General features: G+C 59.0%; 1 protein-coding gene across 1 annotated transcript in view; it reads right to left on the reverse strand.

Moving 5' to 3' along the window:
• Window positions 1–2611: 2611 nt before the first annotated feature.
• The window catches only part of INTU (inturned planar cell polarity protein), a gene marked incomplete at both ends in the record, with an annotated part of 33405 nt that continues 19326 nt past the window's right edge, over window positions 2612–16690 (reverse strand). Inside the window, 12 exons of the mRNA XM_084245613.1 lie at window positions 2612–2723; window positions 3412–3569; window positions 4400–4589; window positions 5603–5700; window positions 6954–7436; window positions 7976–8197; window positions 8798–8860; window positions 9805–9858; window positions 11965–12154; window positions 12451–12528; window positions 13973–14062; window positions 15997–16115. Of these exons, the coding sequence (XP_084101739.1) occupies window positions 2612–2723; window positions 3412–3569; window positions 4400–4589; window positions 5603–5700; window positions 6954–7436; window positions 7976–8197; window positions 8798–8860; window positions 9805–9858; window positions 11965–12154; window positions 12451–12528; window positions 13973–14062; window positions 15997–16115 (1857 nt within the window). The remainder of the gene's footprint in view (window positions 2724–3411; window positions 3570–4399; window positions 4590–5602; window positions 5701–6953; window positions 7437–7975; window positions 8198–8797; window positions 8861–9804; window positions 9859–11964; window positions 12155–12450; window positions 12529–13972; window positions 14063–15996; window positions 16116–16690) is intronic.

The following is a 16690-nucleotide window of genomic DNA, read 5'->3' on the forward strand; positions in this document are numbered from 1 at the left end:
GCAGACGGGCGCCGCCAGGACGCCGGGCGGGCTCGTGTAGAGACCGTTTATTCACACACGAACCGGGCGCGGGCCGGGGGCGCGGAGGGCGCGGGGGGCGCGGGCCGGGGGCGCGGAGGGCGCGGGGGGCGCGGGGCCGCGCACGCGGATCTGAGCCCCCGGCTGCGGGCCCGCGCGTGGGGCGTCCGCGCGCCGTGGGGCCCCTGCGGCCGGGGTCGGGCCCGGGTGCGCCCGGCGTGCGGAGCTGCGGGCAGCTGCCCAGGGCCGCGCCGCCTGCGCCCCGGGAGCCGGGCGTGGGGCTCCGACGCCGTCTACAGTGTCCGGCCCGTCCCGGGCATCAGCCCCGCCGCCGGGCGCGGCCCCTCCCGGCTTCGGCCGTCTGCGCGGGGGGCTGCCGGCCGGCCGGCTCGCCGCTGCCGCTGCCGCTGCCTGGACGGGCGGGCCCGTGGGCGGTCGGGGCGCGGCTGGCGCTTCCGTCGAGGGACCGTGTCCCGGGCGCTGTTCACAGCCCCAGCCGCTCGCGGCGGCTCTCTCGAGGGCTCCGCGCGGGCGGGACTTGACTTCAGGTTCCAGTACCAGAGATTCGGAGCAGCCGCCCCGCACAGCCCCGCAGCCCCGCAGCCCCGCGGCTCGCGCCCTCCTGGCAGGCGGGAGCTCTCCCTGCTTTGTTCTCTCATCTGAGGAAAGGACACAGAGGGGGCTGCGGGGGGGGGGGGAGGACGCGTGTGGGTGCTGGGCCGGGACTGGTGTTCGCAGTGCGCGGCCCGGGAGTGGGGGCGCTGCTGGCTGCACACACCGTCCAAGTTCTGGTTCTGCATCTGCCGAGCTCGCCCCCGGCGCCTCTGCGCAGAGCCCGTGCCCCGTTAGAAAAGTGGCAGAGGGGCAGGCGCTGGGGTCACTAGCCAGTGGTTCACTGTCAGACGCGGGTCAGGACACCCTTGCCCGAGGGCGGCCAAGCTGGCCTGCAGGGCCCGCTTCAGCATCCACCTGGGGACGAAGACCAAGAGAACGTTTGCTGTATCTGGACAGTGCAGCACCTGGGCCACAGGGGCCTGGAGGTTTGCACCTACAACAGAGCGCGTGGCTTTCCCCCGAATTAAGACTCGTAGTTCTTTTGTCTTTTATTTCTCTTGATTCTTTGCCACCAGATCAAAATCTCATTAAATGAAACTTGTATGGAAAAACCCTAAATTCTTAGTTCAGCCTGTTTGAAAGTCTGAGATGGTCAATAGATCCATTATTCCTTAAAAATACTCAGTACCACAACTAGGCAATCGTGTTTTGGGGAAGTCTAGGACATCTAATAAAAACTTAAAGTGCTTAATGCCCGCTTGCGCCCCTGAGCAGCCCGAGGCAGCGTGAACAGCAGGCGACACTTCAGGACCCCGCGCGCCCAAGGGGAGGCTGTTCTAACCATTTCCACAGCTCACGAACCAACTTTGCTGCCCTGGTGTGGAAGTTGTCATTAAGGCCCACAAGTCCCTAATGGGGTGGAGTTAGTCTGCTGAGCTGGAAGCCCCCAGGGGAGGACAGGCCTTTCCCAAGACCCGCCTTCAAAGGGTGTGGCCCATTTGGTCTGACTGAGCGGGTCTGACTCATGTTTGAGGTGGGAAAAGCAGAGGCTGACCTCAGGCTGGAGTAATTTGCCCTCCCAAGCTTTCTTCTTTCTGAAGAAGAAAGAACCCAGTTTGTAAAGTCTTGGGGGGGCAGAGGGCAGGGGGAGGTATCTGTATCCCCGGGAAGACCCACCGCCTGAGTGAAGGTGCAAACTTGTCACGTTCTTCTTCCTCCTCTGTGCAGCAAAGTCTGAGCCAAAGGAAATTCTCCCCCCACTGGTTCCCTTTCTCTGCTAAAGGTCAAGCAAACTATTATTCATTAAAATGTCCCCCTCTGGGAAAACCTACACATGACAGAATTGTCGGCAATAATCAGCATTTAACAAAATAAGTCATCTACGGATTTCCTTAGCCAACTTTCTCCGTGCTTTTAACATAATTGGTTTTTAAAAAAGATTGACAGAGAACTCTCCAGCAATTCCTGAACGGTATAAGCTGTGTGTGACTGACGATACTTCAACAAAAAGTAAAACAAAGTTTATGGACAAATAGTTTAAAAAATATATCCCAGTCAAAACCGCTGACGTGAAAGAGTAGAGAAAATCAAATAAATGAGTTGAAATTTTAACTCTTCGCTCTCTCTGCAGTGAGGTAGCTGCTAAGACGCTTGCTTGACCTCGTGAGGAGCTGGCGCGTGGACATCACAAAGTGCCGCTGAGCCCGAGGAAAGGACACGAGATACACTGCTTGTGCTGAGAAAATACACAACAAATCGGGTATTTTTTCAAGACAAAGATTTCCTGTGCTAGTTTTACATAGAGCACTTCACGTTATTTCAGACTACTCGTAAAGCAACGCTGTACGCCAACGTGGACGTAAGCTGGCAAGCCCGGCCTCCTCTGCTGACCAAGCGTCTTCTCCGAAGTCTCACAAAACCACCAAAGGCGGTGCGCATCTGACCCAGCGGCTTCCAGCTCCATGTTCAGCATCACGCGGAGGAAAGACACCGGCCGCCCCTGCTTGGCCGCGGCTCCTGCTGCCTCAAGGAGACGCGGCTACAGGGTTAACCCAAAGAACAGCTTGAAAGCCATTTCCATGGCGATTTCTGTGACTGAGTCATGGAAACAGACGTAGAGTTCCTGCAGTTTGGGGTGAAGAAAGAGTCTCCTGTGGAGGAAAAGAACACATTTCTGGGACACAAAAACAAGAGAAAAGGTCTCGCCTTTCAATGTATTTTTTGTTCCGAAAGAACCAGTAGTAAATTAAAAACCACTCATCTAAATCTATAATGGGGGAAATGCAGCTAGATTTATTTTTAAAGGAGATATGCCTTTGGCCAATTATTTTTTATTTTCCCAGAGTATAAAGAGCCTATTTTATCCACCTGCATTACTCAATCTCAAATAGTCAGTGTGGTCAGTGCCGTCCGGCCGTCCCGGCAGCTCCAGTGTTTCAGGTACACCCCCTGTCCACAGGCAGTGCTGGTTAAAACCTTAAAGTGTAACAGCTGTTCTCTGCCAATAGTACTGAATAGGGATGAACATGGAAAACTTTAGTTTTCTGACTTAAAGTTTTAATCTGTATTGAATGAAATACGAAAGATTATACAGGTGAAAATTAGCATCTAACAAAAGCCACCTATAGATTTCTTCAGCCAACTTTCTCCACCACCCAGTAGGGCAGCACAGGCAGGGCTGTGCGCCCCAGCCACTCACCCCGCTGCCCAGGAGGCCAGGCCCCGGCCACTCACCCCGCCGCCCAGGAGGCCAGGCCCCGGCCACTCACCCCGCCGCCCAGGAGGCCAGGCCCCGGCCACTCACCCCGCCGCCCAGGAGGCCAGGCTCCGGTTACTCACCCCACCACCCAGTAGGCCAGCACGGGAGGGGCTTTGCGCGGGTCAGCCCAGGGCTCAGGGGAGCACTCGAACAGCACACCGTGCTCCTTCACGGGGGTAAGAGAAGACCCAGAATTGGCAGCGCCGGCGGAATCTCCACCATCTAGTGCCTTCCTTTTCTGTAAGGTAGCAGGTATCAGACCCAGCAGCGTGACTTCCCAGCGCTTCCACGCAGACGCGCGCCGCTGGCCCTAACCGCGCAGCACTGCGGTGCCTTCGCCGCCCTGGAGCTTGCTACCCCCTCGCTGACTTGCTCCCTTAAGCCTGGAGTCCTCTGTCTGAGCAGTTCTTCACAAATGCGTTGTTCCCTGCACTGAAATGCACAGAAGCTTCCTGCTTTTGTCATTTCTTTTGAGTCCCAGACTCTCACGGGACTCACCTATGCGAAATTAAGTGTTTTTCTCCTGTTTGTTTGTTCTATGTCAACTGAATTGTCAGACCTGCCAAAGGACCTACAAGGGAGAAGGGAACAGTCCCCCTGCCCTACAAGCCTTTGCTCTCTCTCACAGTCCTCATGGAGTTCGCCAAGCACCCTGTGGTCCACCCTCTAGAACACATCCAGAACCCAGTCACCCGCCCATCTCTTGCCTTGAGCCGCCCTCCTCCTGCCTGGCCTCCGCCCCCCGCTGCTCCACACAGCAGCCCGGTGGGCCTGCGGATACGAGGATGGGTGTCCAGCCCCTCGCAGAACTGCCCCCCCCCCACCACAGCTCCTCCCATGTGCGCCCACACCCCCCGGGCAGGACTCCGGGATGCCAGGCTCGGGGTTATGAAGCGGAGCTGCGAGGCCAGGGACAGTGGGGACAGTCCTTTGCCCCTCAAGTTAGGTTGGGTGACCATAAGAAACACGTTAGGTGGAATAGTCGTGGCCCGGCAGACTGAGGAGAGGGCTCGCGGCGAGACCACGTAGGGAAGGGAGCGCGGGCAGAGCCGCGCCGGTCAGGCCCACCTGCGCCCGCAGCGTCTGCTGGAAGACGGCTCGGATGGAGAGGCAGCAGCGGTGGAAGTTCCGTATCAGCTGCGGGTGGATGGAGCCGCTGAGCTGCGCCACCTCCTCGTGGGTCGGCGTGATGAGGATGCCTTGCACCGTTTCTAAGGCCACGTAGTGGAAAAGTGTGTTCTCAGGGCCCGACGTCAGCCTGGAAAAGAAGGAAAACGAGGCGTGAAGTCAACTTGGAAGCACTGCTTCATGTTGAATGGTTAGGCTCCGCGTAAGCCTCGTCCACCGCATCATGTCCGGGGTGCAGCGTGATGGGCCCAGGAGCTGGGCAAACACTTGGTCCCCTGCTCCTTGGCTGAGGGACAGCTCCAGCGCCCGCGGGCCCGTGACAGGAAACAGCCCGGGGGCCGAGGGGTGAACCACACGGACGGGGCAGCCTGGCCATCCGGGTTGGCCAGCACCCCCCAGTCCTGAGTCACAGCCTGTGCCCAACTCAGGTGTGAGCCCAGAGAGGGCTCAGACAGGGACCAGACCAGACGGCTGAACGCAGCCCGCAGCCGCGTCAGCTCTAGCGTGGAGCCTGCGACCACGACGCTCAGGCATGACCACCATTAACAAGGGCGAAGCTGCGTCCAGAGCCGGAAAGCCCGAACATGGCGGCTGGCCTGGCTGCGCCCTGGCCTCCTGCCCTCCCCGCGCTGCCCCTCTGTCACGTCTTTGCTATTCCACTCTCCATGCGCGCCTTGCCGGCCCTTCCTTCCTTGCCTCTTCAGGCCCGCCTGCGGGCCCCAACAGGCCAACAGAACCTCTCAGCGCTGCTGCCGCCACCAATGGTGAGCACGGCCGAGGAGAGGTCCACTGTGAGCCGTGGCCCCTCGCCCGCACGCACGGAGGAGCTGAGGGGTGCCGGGGAGCCCCTCGGCATCCGCCAGCGTCTGGGGAGTGAGCGCAATTCAAACGTCAGCTGTACGAGGGGGAGGCCATCGTGGAGGCCAGAGGCAGGGGCGCTCACATTTAGAAATAGCTCTTTGTAGACGTTCTACCCCTTCCTGGGGTTCCTCGAAACCAAGCGCTCTAGGGAAGTAGCACAGCATCGCCTGCAAAGTGTAAGGCGCGTCACGCCCGACTGCCAGCACGGACCTGGCCTTTCTCGCAGAAAGCCGCCAGAGGGCACGGGGTTTGGGTGGAAGGGGCACGCGGGGAGAGCCTTACTTCACCGTGTTGTACGCGTCCAGGTCTTTCTCTGAAGCGCCCTTCTTCGAGCTGCCCAAGTTAAAAGGACTGGGAAGGGCAGGCTTCTTCTTAGTGACCTGGAAGCACAGCAGAGGCGCTCGTATCCGAGGGCGGAAACCAGCGGCAGAAATCCCATGAACACGTCCAGGTGCGCGCCGGCCTCCGCAGCGCCGCCTCCGGACATCCACATGCTGGCCTTCCCGTGCGGCCGGCTGGGCAACCCCCGGAGGACGCGTATGTCCCCCGCCTGCTCACAGAGCTGCATGGGGGTGCTGAGTGCACCCCTCAAAGGGGGGGCCGCATCTCACTTATCTTTGGACCCGCTCTGTGCCACACAGCGCTCGGCACACAGTAGGCGTTCAGGCAGCATCTGCTGCCGCCGGGTCTTAGTGTTTATTCAGCCTCTCGTGGGAGCCGCCCGCCCCTTCCTCCGAAGCCACGTTTCCTGCTCGGCTCCTCAGCGGGGCCAGGACAGCAGGACCAGCCCGGGGCCTCCGGCAGACGCTGGCGGGTGCGGGGAAGCAGGAGCTGGCTCTATGGCTGTGCCATCCGGCCCACAGCCGGGACTGAGCCCGCTGCTCCTCCACGCTCGCTCCCGGGGGCGCCTCCAGCGGCAAAGGCACGACTCGGCCGTTTCAGAGCGCGGCTGCGCACAGTCACTACAGGCTGCTACTCTGCCGCCCACGCGGGTGTCACGGCTTTTTTCGTGGGGAAAAAAACCACAGAAAGGTGACAATCAATCTGGAGAACGAGCACTTTCTTTGCTTTGCTGTCACATGTTAGATTCCTGAGTATAGAGTCCAGACCTTCACAGGGGCAGGCAAGGAAAAAAATCTATAAAACAGAATCTATAAAAATTTATAAAAAATAGAGTAGGGCCTCCCCTGGTGGCGCAGAGGTTAAGTGCTGGGCTGCGAGGCTGCCCGCAGCACCGGTTCGTTCCCCGGCCGCCGGCGAGGGTCCCACCAAAAAAAAAAAAAATAGAGTAAGACACAAATATCCACGTATATATACTTTTGTTTTAAGTTTATGAGTCACTTTTTGTGTCTGCTGAACATTTTAGGGCCTATTTTGCCCAGTTGGCCCCCAGACGGGATGCACTGTCAGCCGCGAGTGGAGGCGGGGCTGGGGGAGCAGGCTGGGTTCTCCCCACTTGCCATCGGTGCGGGGCAGCAGCCTGCGGCGGGAGAGTCCCTGGTATCTTGTTCTGCCACCCAGACAACCGCCAGTGCATTTGCACAGTGCTCTGCCGCGGAGCTGCCCTGCGGCTCCCCGAGGGGACAAGGAGGCAGCGAGGCCTGATGGGCACTGGGCCCAGACAGACACTCACCTGCAGCGAGGCCCCGCCGTCCTCTGGACCCTCGGAGCCCTGAGCTTCTCTGGGCTTCCGGCCCCCATCAGAGGCGGGGTGGGGGCTCAGAACACCGCCTTCTCCATTTTCACAGCCACTGTCGGAGCCGCCGCTGCCCCGAGGAGGACTGGGCTTCCGCGTCCTCAAGGAGGCGTCCCCGAAGAGGGCCCTTCTGCAGGCCGGGGAGGCGGCCGCCCTGGAAGCTCCCTGCAGCCTGCTGAGGATGGGGGAGCTCGTCAGGCCGTCTGGCTTCTCCTGTGACCCCGCGAGGAACCAGTCAGCACAGGACAAGCTGGGGCTGGGGGGAGCAGCCAGCCGCGCCTCCAGCCGGGCCTCCGCCCCTCTCAGCTGCTGCAGCGTGGCCCGGACCTGGTCCACGTAGACGCAGTCTGGGCCGGGACTCCCGATGGCCGTGGACGCACAGCCCCCGGCCTCCAGCAGGACGCACAGCACGTAGTGCCTCTGGAGGAAGGAAACGCACACTGTGGGGCTCGCGGCACGAAGGCGTCTGAGTGTGACGCGTGTGCACACATCCGTGAACATGCCGGCCTGGGCACGCACGAGTACGCGGTCACCACCAGCGCTGCCCTCACTTGCCTTCTTTGTTACTCTCGGTGCCCTTGAACACCCTTGGAAACAAAACCTCCTGACACCCCCTCAGAGGCCACTCCCAGCGTGTGGAGACTGAGCAGCTTTGAAGGGTCAATGGCGGGGCCCTCCCGCCCACACGTCTCGTGCCCCCACAATTTCTCACAACAACCCAGCAGTGAGAGCACCACAGAAGCGGGGGGGCAGGCCCGAGGCCCCACTAATCTCATGGGGCTTCAGGGTGGCATTGCCTAGTGTCAGAGAGTGTCAAGGAGAGGGGACCAGTGGCAGGACTTGCTGGATACTGGTGTTGGGAGTGCTCCCATTTTAAACTGCCTTGTTTGTTTCTATTTAGTCAGGAAGTGGCCAAAAAAAAAAAAAAAAAATCCCAAGAGAGAAGTGCAGAGACTCACCAGGCCAACGATGAGCAAAAAGTACCTGCCGTCAGGGCCCTGGAAGGCCGCGCTGTCGGAGGGCACAGGCGGCGTCGGGTGGTGTCCGGGGAAGACCTCCCGCCACACCAGCAGCTGGCCGACCCGCCGCTGGGCCGCCAGGGGCTGCAGGCCACGGTGGCGGCAGTAGGCGGCAACGTCGGCGAGGTCGTCCACGGGCAGGTGGCTGCAGAGCAGGTAGCCCTGGGAGGGACCAGGCGGCAGGCAGCGAGCGTGAGACGCGGCGTCACCAGGTGTGTGGGAGTCCCCTGGGCCTTCTTTGGGGCCGTAAAGTTTCCCGTTTCAAAGGGGACGAGTGGAGACATGCTAGGAATAAGTGCTCCCCTGAGATCCAGCTAGAGGGCAGAGACTGACACCTGCACCCCACGCCAGCAGAGGGGGTGGCACTGGCCTGCGGGTTTGGCAGAGTCACTTCCCCCACTCCTGGGGGAAGTGCAGAGGCAGCAGTCGAGGCAGGAAAAGCCTCACCACGCACCCTGGCTGCGCCAATGAAAATATTTCAATTCAGTGGACGCTTAACTTGCTTCACGTGCAGCCAGGGACCGAGCGGCAGGAGGGCACTGCGGCAGGAGGGCCTGCCCCGGCACTCGGCGCTGGAGGAGCGAGTCTCCTCAACGTGCCTGCCAGGCCCGGGTGGCATGAACCAGAGACGCGCTGGGCGGCAGAGGCGGAGTGTCCACGCCCAGAGCAGGGTCGCGGCGGCCTCGCCTCTGTGAGCGTCTGCGGAGTGTGCGTTAGGCGGCGCAGCGGTGAGCACTGCTCAGCACCAAGGCTGCTGCTTACCTTGTAAAACAGAGACGACCCCACGATGGTGTACAGCCGCCTCCGGTCACAGTGGTCCTCGGACTGGGGGACAGACAGACGGGGGGGAGGGGTCAGAGAACGCCCCGTCTACCGCCTCTGAGACATTCGATCCGCGGTAACGGGCTCTCCATGAGGCCTCCCTTAGGGGCCAGGGCACAGGCGCGCGGGGAAAGACAACGTGCACGCATGTCTACGCTGGACCGAGGACAACTCTGCCACTGGTTCTCAGTGGCTCCGAGGACAGAAGAGCCCAGAAGAGCCGTGACCCCAGGAGCAGCTGCAGTGAGGCTACCTGACCAGCATCAGCGCATGTTGCCCTCACACCAGGCCTGTGGGTCCCTCCGGGAGCCACGTCCTGACTCTGACAGTCACTGCCAAGATTCCCCAGTTCTCTGGACGGCGACACCCCCATGCTGCCGCTTCTGTGAGCACGACCCGGTCCCCCCAGCTAACCCCGGGGAGGTGTGCGGGGAGGCAGGTGAACGCGGCGGCCCCTCCTCCGCATCAGGTCTCTCAAGTGTTGCTCCTCCTGGGTGGATGCCCGGCCCCCTAGGGCTGGCGAAAGCTGCCAGGTTGTGACATGAGCATACGCTGCCAGGGGCATCTGGTACGTTTCTAGCCCCGACTCCACCCCCGTCACTGCCCTGAGGAGCCCTGGCTTCTCTGCTTGAGCTGCTAAGTACACAGGCAGGTGCCGGGGCCTCACGGCCCGGCCACCCCTCTTCTTGGCCTCTCTGCTGGATGGAGCCGGGACACTTCTTTACAAGGCACATCCTTACTGGCACACGCACACCCCCTCGAAGCCGCGAGGTGGCACTAATGCACCCCACTGCAGAGCTCCTGTGGCCACCGCCCCTGAGCAGAAGGGCTTGGGGGAGCAAGGGGACTGAGCCCATGTGGAGAGAGCCCCAGGGCTGCGGCTCTCCGTGGGACGCGCCCGAGGGCTGAAGGCAGCAGCAGCGGGGCCCGCCCTGGCCCATGCTCACCAGCTCTGCAAAGTCCGCAGCCTCCAAGTCGCTCAGCGCCATGTCCAGCTCAGTCTACAGCAACAAAGTGACACAGGATTTAACTCCCGTTAGTAAATTTTTAGTAATGGCCGTAAAAAAGCATTTCACAATATCTTAAGACACGAATACGTCTCTTTCTCTTGTGTTATTCAAGAAATGTCTCAACATGGAACACCTTGTATTAAGCTGTGCAGTGACCAAAAAATGGGTCCTTGCAGCCACAGGCATTTCTCAGTCAAATCTCAAGTCTTGCCAAATCGGCTTCTCCCTGGAGCCAATGCGAACCACCCGCGAGGTTAGGAGACTGTTACCCAACTTCAGTTAGAAAAAAATATTAATCTATTAAAATTCTTAGAGTGACAAAATGGCAGTGCAGCCAACCGACTTCGCTGCTCTTGCTTCTCTGCGTCCTGTTTCCCCACAGTTGGGTCCTGGCAACCACCAGCGGTCTCTGCTCTCTCTCGCCTGTGTTCTGCATGAAGTGCCCGTGTGAAAGGATTGTTCATCTTTGTCTGGGGATTAAAACACGGAGGCAAGCCTGCCCTGGGAGCTGGCGGCGGGAGACTGCCCCCCAGGGTCGTCAGGAAATCCCTCACTCGGGCTGTGGCCTTTGTTTCCATGGAAATACCCAAAGGCTTCCCCGTTCTTGTTCCTCTCTGAAGCATTCACAATTTTTAAATAGCCTGAATTTAATCTGCGGTTTCATCTGTGACCACGTACTTCCCCTGAAAGTGACTGGCGGCAGGAGCGCGCGGCGTGGACCACGGACGTGAGGAAGAACCTCCCCGCCAGAGGCCAGGCACCCTGTGGGCGCCCCAGAGGGTGCCAGTCACACCCCAGTGCCCCGTGGCCTGACTTATCCCCCTGTGACCCACAGCCTCAGCTTCTAGCAAATTCTTCATGTTCTGCTGTTGGGGCGCTGGCTTCTCTTGTGAGAAACCGCAGGACAAGCGAAAGCCGCCCCTTGGGGTGTCTGCTCTGGGGCAGCTGGGGGGCTCAGTGGGCTGCCCCCTCCCCAAGGGAAAGGGAAGGGGTGCCCCTCTTATTCCAGCAAACCTAGGAAAGGTGACCAGGGAGAGGAAGAACAAAGCAAGGAGCTTTAAACAGCTGGGGACAGCCGGATACGGCAGCAAGAACAGGGAAGTTTTCATCCAAGTTAAAAAATAACCATTTCCACTCAGTTTATGCGGCACCAGTTACTCCACACACGCTTCTCACTAGATTTCTTAGGCATGAAATTTCATTAGAAGCTACATTGTCAACAGGCCCTATGATTTTTAACACAGCAAGGAATAGCAGAGAGAGAGCGCGAGCGAGCGGGAGGGCGAGCGAGCGAGATCTTTGACTTTGCTAAAAAATCAAACACACAAACTCGAGGGGCGACTGTGTTTCAAGGTCACACTCATCAGCGATGTGACTCACTCTCCGGGGCGGCTCCCAGCTCCCCTGCAAAGACGCTGTCACGACCCCCCCAGATGACAGAGCCCTGGACACAGCCGAGCCACAGCCTCACAGCCCCCCGCGGGCCTGCCCCTGCTGTGAGGGAGCGGACGACCCTGGCCCACAGCCGAGCGCGGGGCGAGTCCCCTCCGAGGCCGCTGTCCACAGGGCGTGCGCCCGCCCAGGGATGGGGCAGCCATGGCCTCGGCGAGGGCCCCACGGCGCCTCCGGTGGGACGCGTTTTTCGGCTGAAATGTGTAAAAGTGACGAGGCGCCAGGACGAGGCCTCCTGCTGAGCCACCCTGCTGAGCCAGCCGGGACGGGGCAGCGGACCCCGATGTTCCCGTGAAGGAAGACTCTGCCGTCACCCGCCGGGCCGGCTCCAGGTCGTGGCTGTCACCGCCGTTGACCGCTGGCGTCTGTCCAGCGGCGCCGCCCCAGCACCATCGGCTCGCGATACACAGAGTCACAGGACTCAAAGCAAGACACACCGTCTGGTCGCGATTCCTAAAAAGGCTGTGGACCAGGCGACGTGCTCAGGTGAGGGGAGACGGTTCCTAGCAAGGACGAACAATGTGTATGCGGCCAGCGCCCCTGGCCCCCCTCAGCCACCGACTCTCACCGTGACCCCGAGAGCAGTGAGGCGTGCAGGGAGGAGGCCCCAGTGAGGGTCCTGCTGGTCTCTGAGAGCCTCAGTACCTTGAGGTCCCGGGGGAGCATCAGCCACCGGACGCCGGGCAGCGTGTCCAGCAGCGGGGTGCTGGCCGCCTCGTACCACTGCGCGCAGGGGCCCACGCCGCCCTGCAGCCTCAGGGGTCGCAGCACTCTTTGAAAGAAGGAGCTGAAGAAGTGGTCCAGGTGCGGAACGTGGTCGGCCTGGCAGAAGGCACTGGAGGCAGGGGCTGGAGTCAGCACCGGCGCCTCCGCGAGCCCCCAACCCCCGAGCAGGAGCCGCCGCCCTCACGCTCCTGAGGCTCCGGGGCAGGAGCCCCCTCGCGTTGTCACCCCACACCCTACTCCGAACTGCACGGTGGGTGTCCCGTGAGGGGCCCATGGGGCCTGGGCGGTGGCTTGTCTGCCACAGAAAAGGCCCAAGTAGGGGGCTAATGTGACAGCCACAAAGCCACTGCTTGGGAGCAGGAGCCCGCGCCTGTCCACGGCCCTCACCTGTCCACAGAGCCTCACCTGTCCACAGAGCCATACAGGAACGTCAAGGTTCGGGCGACATCTTGGATCATGTCTCGCTGCTGAGGAAGAGGGACTCTAAAAAGAGCAGACACGGCTGTGTCTGTGACACAGTCATGGGCGCCTCGCTAGGGAGCCCGATGCCCCCTCACACCTGGGGCGGGCGTGCGGGGTGTCTGCCAGCTGCGGAAGGCGGCTGTCTATCACACTAGTGGCGGCGGAGTCTGCAGTCTAGACTTGGGGCCAAGCAGGGAAACGCTCTATCACTATTTCTATGCCAAGGAATTGACCCTCTTTTGGGGTTCAGGCTCCCCTTGTTAAATGCACTGATAACCACCAGCCCCTTCTCAGGCCCGCACTAAGGGCAGAGCTGGATGGGGCCAGGGAGCAGGCCTCCGGGGGCCTGTCCAGCGGCATGTGGACAGCAGCCCCAGGGACACCCTGAGCCTTCGGCGCAAGGGCTCCTGACCGTGGGACCCTCATGAGCACCGGCGCTGCGTCTCGTGTCCCTACGTCTGGGCGGCTAGTTATGTGGGAACAGGTAACTGCTGCCTAACGCAGGGGCTGGTTCCCAGTCACTGGTCACAGCAAACAGCCCGGCCGTGCTCACACAGGCTGGCTAATGGTGCGGGTAGTTTGATGCAGAATCAAAAGAAAATTCATCCGATAGGGAGTTCTACAAGCTTTGTCAGGCACACCCTCTAGCATTTGTTCTGCCATATGATTGTTATCTGGGGCCTCCCTGGTGGCACACGGGGTTAAGTCCCAGCACTATGAAGTTATCTGCAGCCTCTGCAGCCTGAGTTCATCCCCGGCCAGGAAGCTGCCCACAGGGCGCAGCAGACCTCTCCTGTCTCCCCGCGGCTCCCCTCAGCAGTGGATTTCAGTGGATCCACCTGATCTGCTCCCCACTCTGTCTCTGGTGAATCCTCTCACCCTCCCACACACCTCTGGCCTGCACCCCAGTTCTTGTATCCGTAAATAAATAAAATAAATCTTTATTTGGTCATTACTCGGTAGACAAGATGTGATCAAACAGAAGATGCAAGTGTGTTTAACAGTTTAACGGGGCCAGCCCAGTTACTATTTAAAAGAGGCGAGAGCTCAAACTTGGGGTCTGAAAAGTCCTAGGACAAGGCCGGAAGCCTCGCCCATGTCCCTGGGCTGCCCCCGGTGCCTGCCTGCCCCCGGCTCTCAACATCCTAAGACAAAGCACCGGGAAAGGCGGACCACGGCCAACCCAGTCAGAGGCGCTCTGCGGGGACAGACGCCTTTCTGCAGAACCTCCATTCTCCAAAATCCCCACGGAGAGGAGCCCCACAGAGACTCAGAGCCTGGCGCTGCAGGAGCGGGCGAGAGGCGGGCGCCTTCCCCCGAGGTGTGGCTACGGCCTGGCTCGTGACCTGGACCCCCGGCACTGATGAAGGAGGAGGCCTTGGCTGCCAAATGTCATATTTTAGGGGAACAGACTTTGTTTTGGAAACGACTTTAAGGGAAACAACGACAAAAAGTCTTGACTCACTCTTCGGCAGGCAGGCCCATTAACAGCAGCTTGTGAGATTCTTTCCAGTACGTCACGTGGATTTGTTTTCCATCTACAAGGAGGGACGAGCTGCGGAAAAGCAGAGGCAGAGGTGAGCTGTGAGCCCCACGGCACAGCCCGGGGGCACAGCCCCTCCAGGCTGCCATAGCCGCTCATGCGGGAGGCCTGAGGCCTGACTGAGAACTGAGAGCCCATAAACGCGCTTCTCGCAGATGCCTGGCGGCCACAGAAACCGCACAGGACTGTGTGGTGACAAGGATTCTTCTGGAACGTTAAAAATAAACAAAAACCTCTAAGTCAAACAAAAGCAGATCCATGGCAGAAAAAAGATATGCTGACTTCTTTGCTTACATTTTTTTCTCCTAAAAAGCTCCCGCTGCAGGGCATTAATTTAAACATATTTCCTGGTTGCCTGTTAACGAGCATCAACAAATGTTCATCACTAAAGGAGAGGCCCAAGAAAGGAAGACGCAGTCCCAGCTCACGGGACGACACTGAATACGGGTCACGGGTGTGTCAACGAGTGACCGGGAGACAGGTCAGGCTGGAGGGCGGGTCTACACAGCGGGGACCACGCAGGGTCACATCAGTGCTGCTCGGACTGAGCCCCCACCCTGCAGCTTCTCCTGCCTCAGCTAAACGAAGGGGAAGAGACAGTTGTGTTCTGGGGGGGGGGGGGGGGCTGCGACTTCTGCCGGTGACTGTCGGTGTGGGAGGAAGAGGAAAGAAAACAGACTGACCGTTTTCCTTCCCTGAATGAAAACCTGTGCCTCGGCATCTACCGGCTGGATCCTCAGGGCTCTGCATGGAGGTGGGGGGGGGGGGGGGCTTCTGAATATGAATTGCTAAATAGGATTTTTCAAAAAGGATTGTACTTTTGCCTTAACAGAGTTGAAACATGCACATTTTTCTGGGAAATATTTCTAGTCAGACAGTACAACTTGTACTGGGTGTTAAAACTGTGACAAAAGACACGTTACTAAGAAACCCCTGAAATAATTAATTTCATATTTATTGTCTCACAGATTTTACTTTCAGCCTGCACTTAACTATTTTCCACATGTTTCATTCACATCTTATTAATAATAAGATCCAAATATCAAATAACATCTATCCTCAGGAGTAAAAAAAAAGATCCAACCCATATGGAGAATCTTAAAATAAATTTTCTGTCTTTCTAGTAGGGTTAGAAAGGAGGCCGTGCCTTGGAAGTTGCCCCGTGGAAGACAGCCCTTCCAGCAGCGTCTCAGCTGCCGCCCTCGGGGACTCGCTGAAGCAGGGAAATCCACGAGACAGAGAGGAGCGAGCAGAAGCCACGAACTCACAAACCCACGGGCTTTACACGGGTTAATTTTGTGATAATATGAACTATATTCTGCAAAGTCATTAAAAAAATAAAAGGCGTGCAGCCTGCTTTTGGGACTGCACACTCCACCGAAGCGGGCCCGGCCCCTGTGCCCCAGGAGGTGCTCGCGCGACTGCGACCCGACCCACCCAGGCCCACCCAGCCAGGAAAGCAAGGCGGCTGGGATCTGGGCTCCGGGGTTGGCTCCACGAGGCACTTTCTCTCTCAAGAAACCACTGGGCATCGCAGTAATTGCCCCAGGCCGCGTGGGCGCCTCCCCCTTCCCCCCGCAGGGGGCTCCCCACCCGTGTCTCCCCCTTCTTTGCGTGTCTCCCTCTTCTTTGCGTTGTGGGAACTGGAGGTTCTGAGCGAAGCGCTCCCCTGGCTCAGTCTCCGCAGCCTGGGGCCTGGCAGGCTGGCGGCCAGGATCCCAGCAGGAGGCGCCAGACACCTCAGGACCTTGCCCCCAGAGCACTCACTGCCTCTGCTTCCAAGCGGACCGGACACCAGGCCCCCCGCTGCCCTGAGACCCGGGCCAACCCCCGCTGCCACGGTGTGGACGGCACGGAACCCCGAGTCTCAGATGCTGGCTGGCGTTCTGTTGCTCGGGACCGCGCGCGGCAGAGGACGGCGGACAGCTGATGACAGGGCTCGCTACCTGGTCAGGCGGGTCCCGGTCACGCTCTCCAGCATGTCGCAGAGCGTGAGGAAGATCCCCCGCACGGCCCGCAGCCTCTGAGACGCAGCAGACACTGGGTAATGGTAAAGAATTTCCTGCTGGGGAATGAAAAGAAGCCAAAGATCAAACTCCTCAAATTTCCCAACTTTTCTTTTTCGGTCCTGGGGAATTCAGGCTTTGTAGTAAGGAAAGAACAGAACAAAACAAAAAGAATCCTTTCGGCCTCATGAGGGTTTTGTGCAAACTTAAGACTGCGTGGAATTTTGAACACACTTCGCATTTAAAATACCGCATCTGAAACTCAGTTACAGTCAAAGGTGGTCACGGCACCAAACTACATGCCGGGTGGGGCAATGATTAGCTGGAACACTTTCAAGTCATTTCAGACAATGTTTTACATTTTAATATCCTTTACAATAAATCCAGACACTGCTATTTTTTTTTTCTGTTTAATGATGGATAGCGATTTGCTATCTACACGAACACCACATGCAGCTGCCAGGAGTCTTTACAGTCAATTGTGTTCATGCTGACACTGAAAAGAAAATCTTCACCATCTTTGGTGAAATCACTAAGTCTTTCAACCCCAAACAGACTAATCACAAAGCGAGAATGTGAAACCAAACAGGAAGAGAGAAGGACCTCCACGTTATAAAATCTTCTGTCTTAAGTT

Source organism: Talpa europaea (assembly GCF_964194135.1).
Source record: "Talpa europaea genome assembly, chromosome: 10".
NCBI lineage: Eukaryota > Metazoa > Chordata > Mammalia > Eulipotyphla > Talpidae > Talpa > Talpa europaea.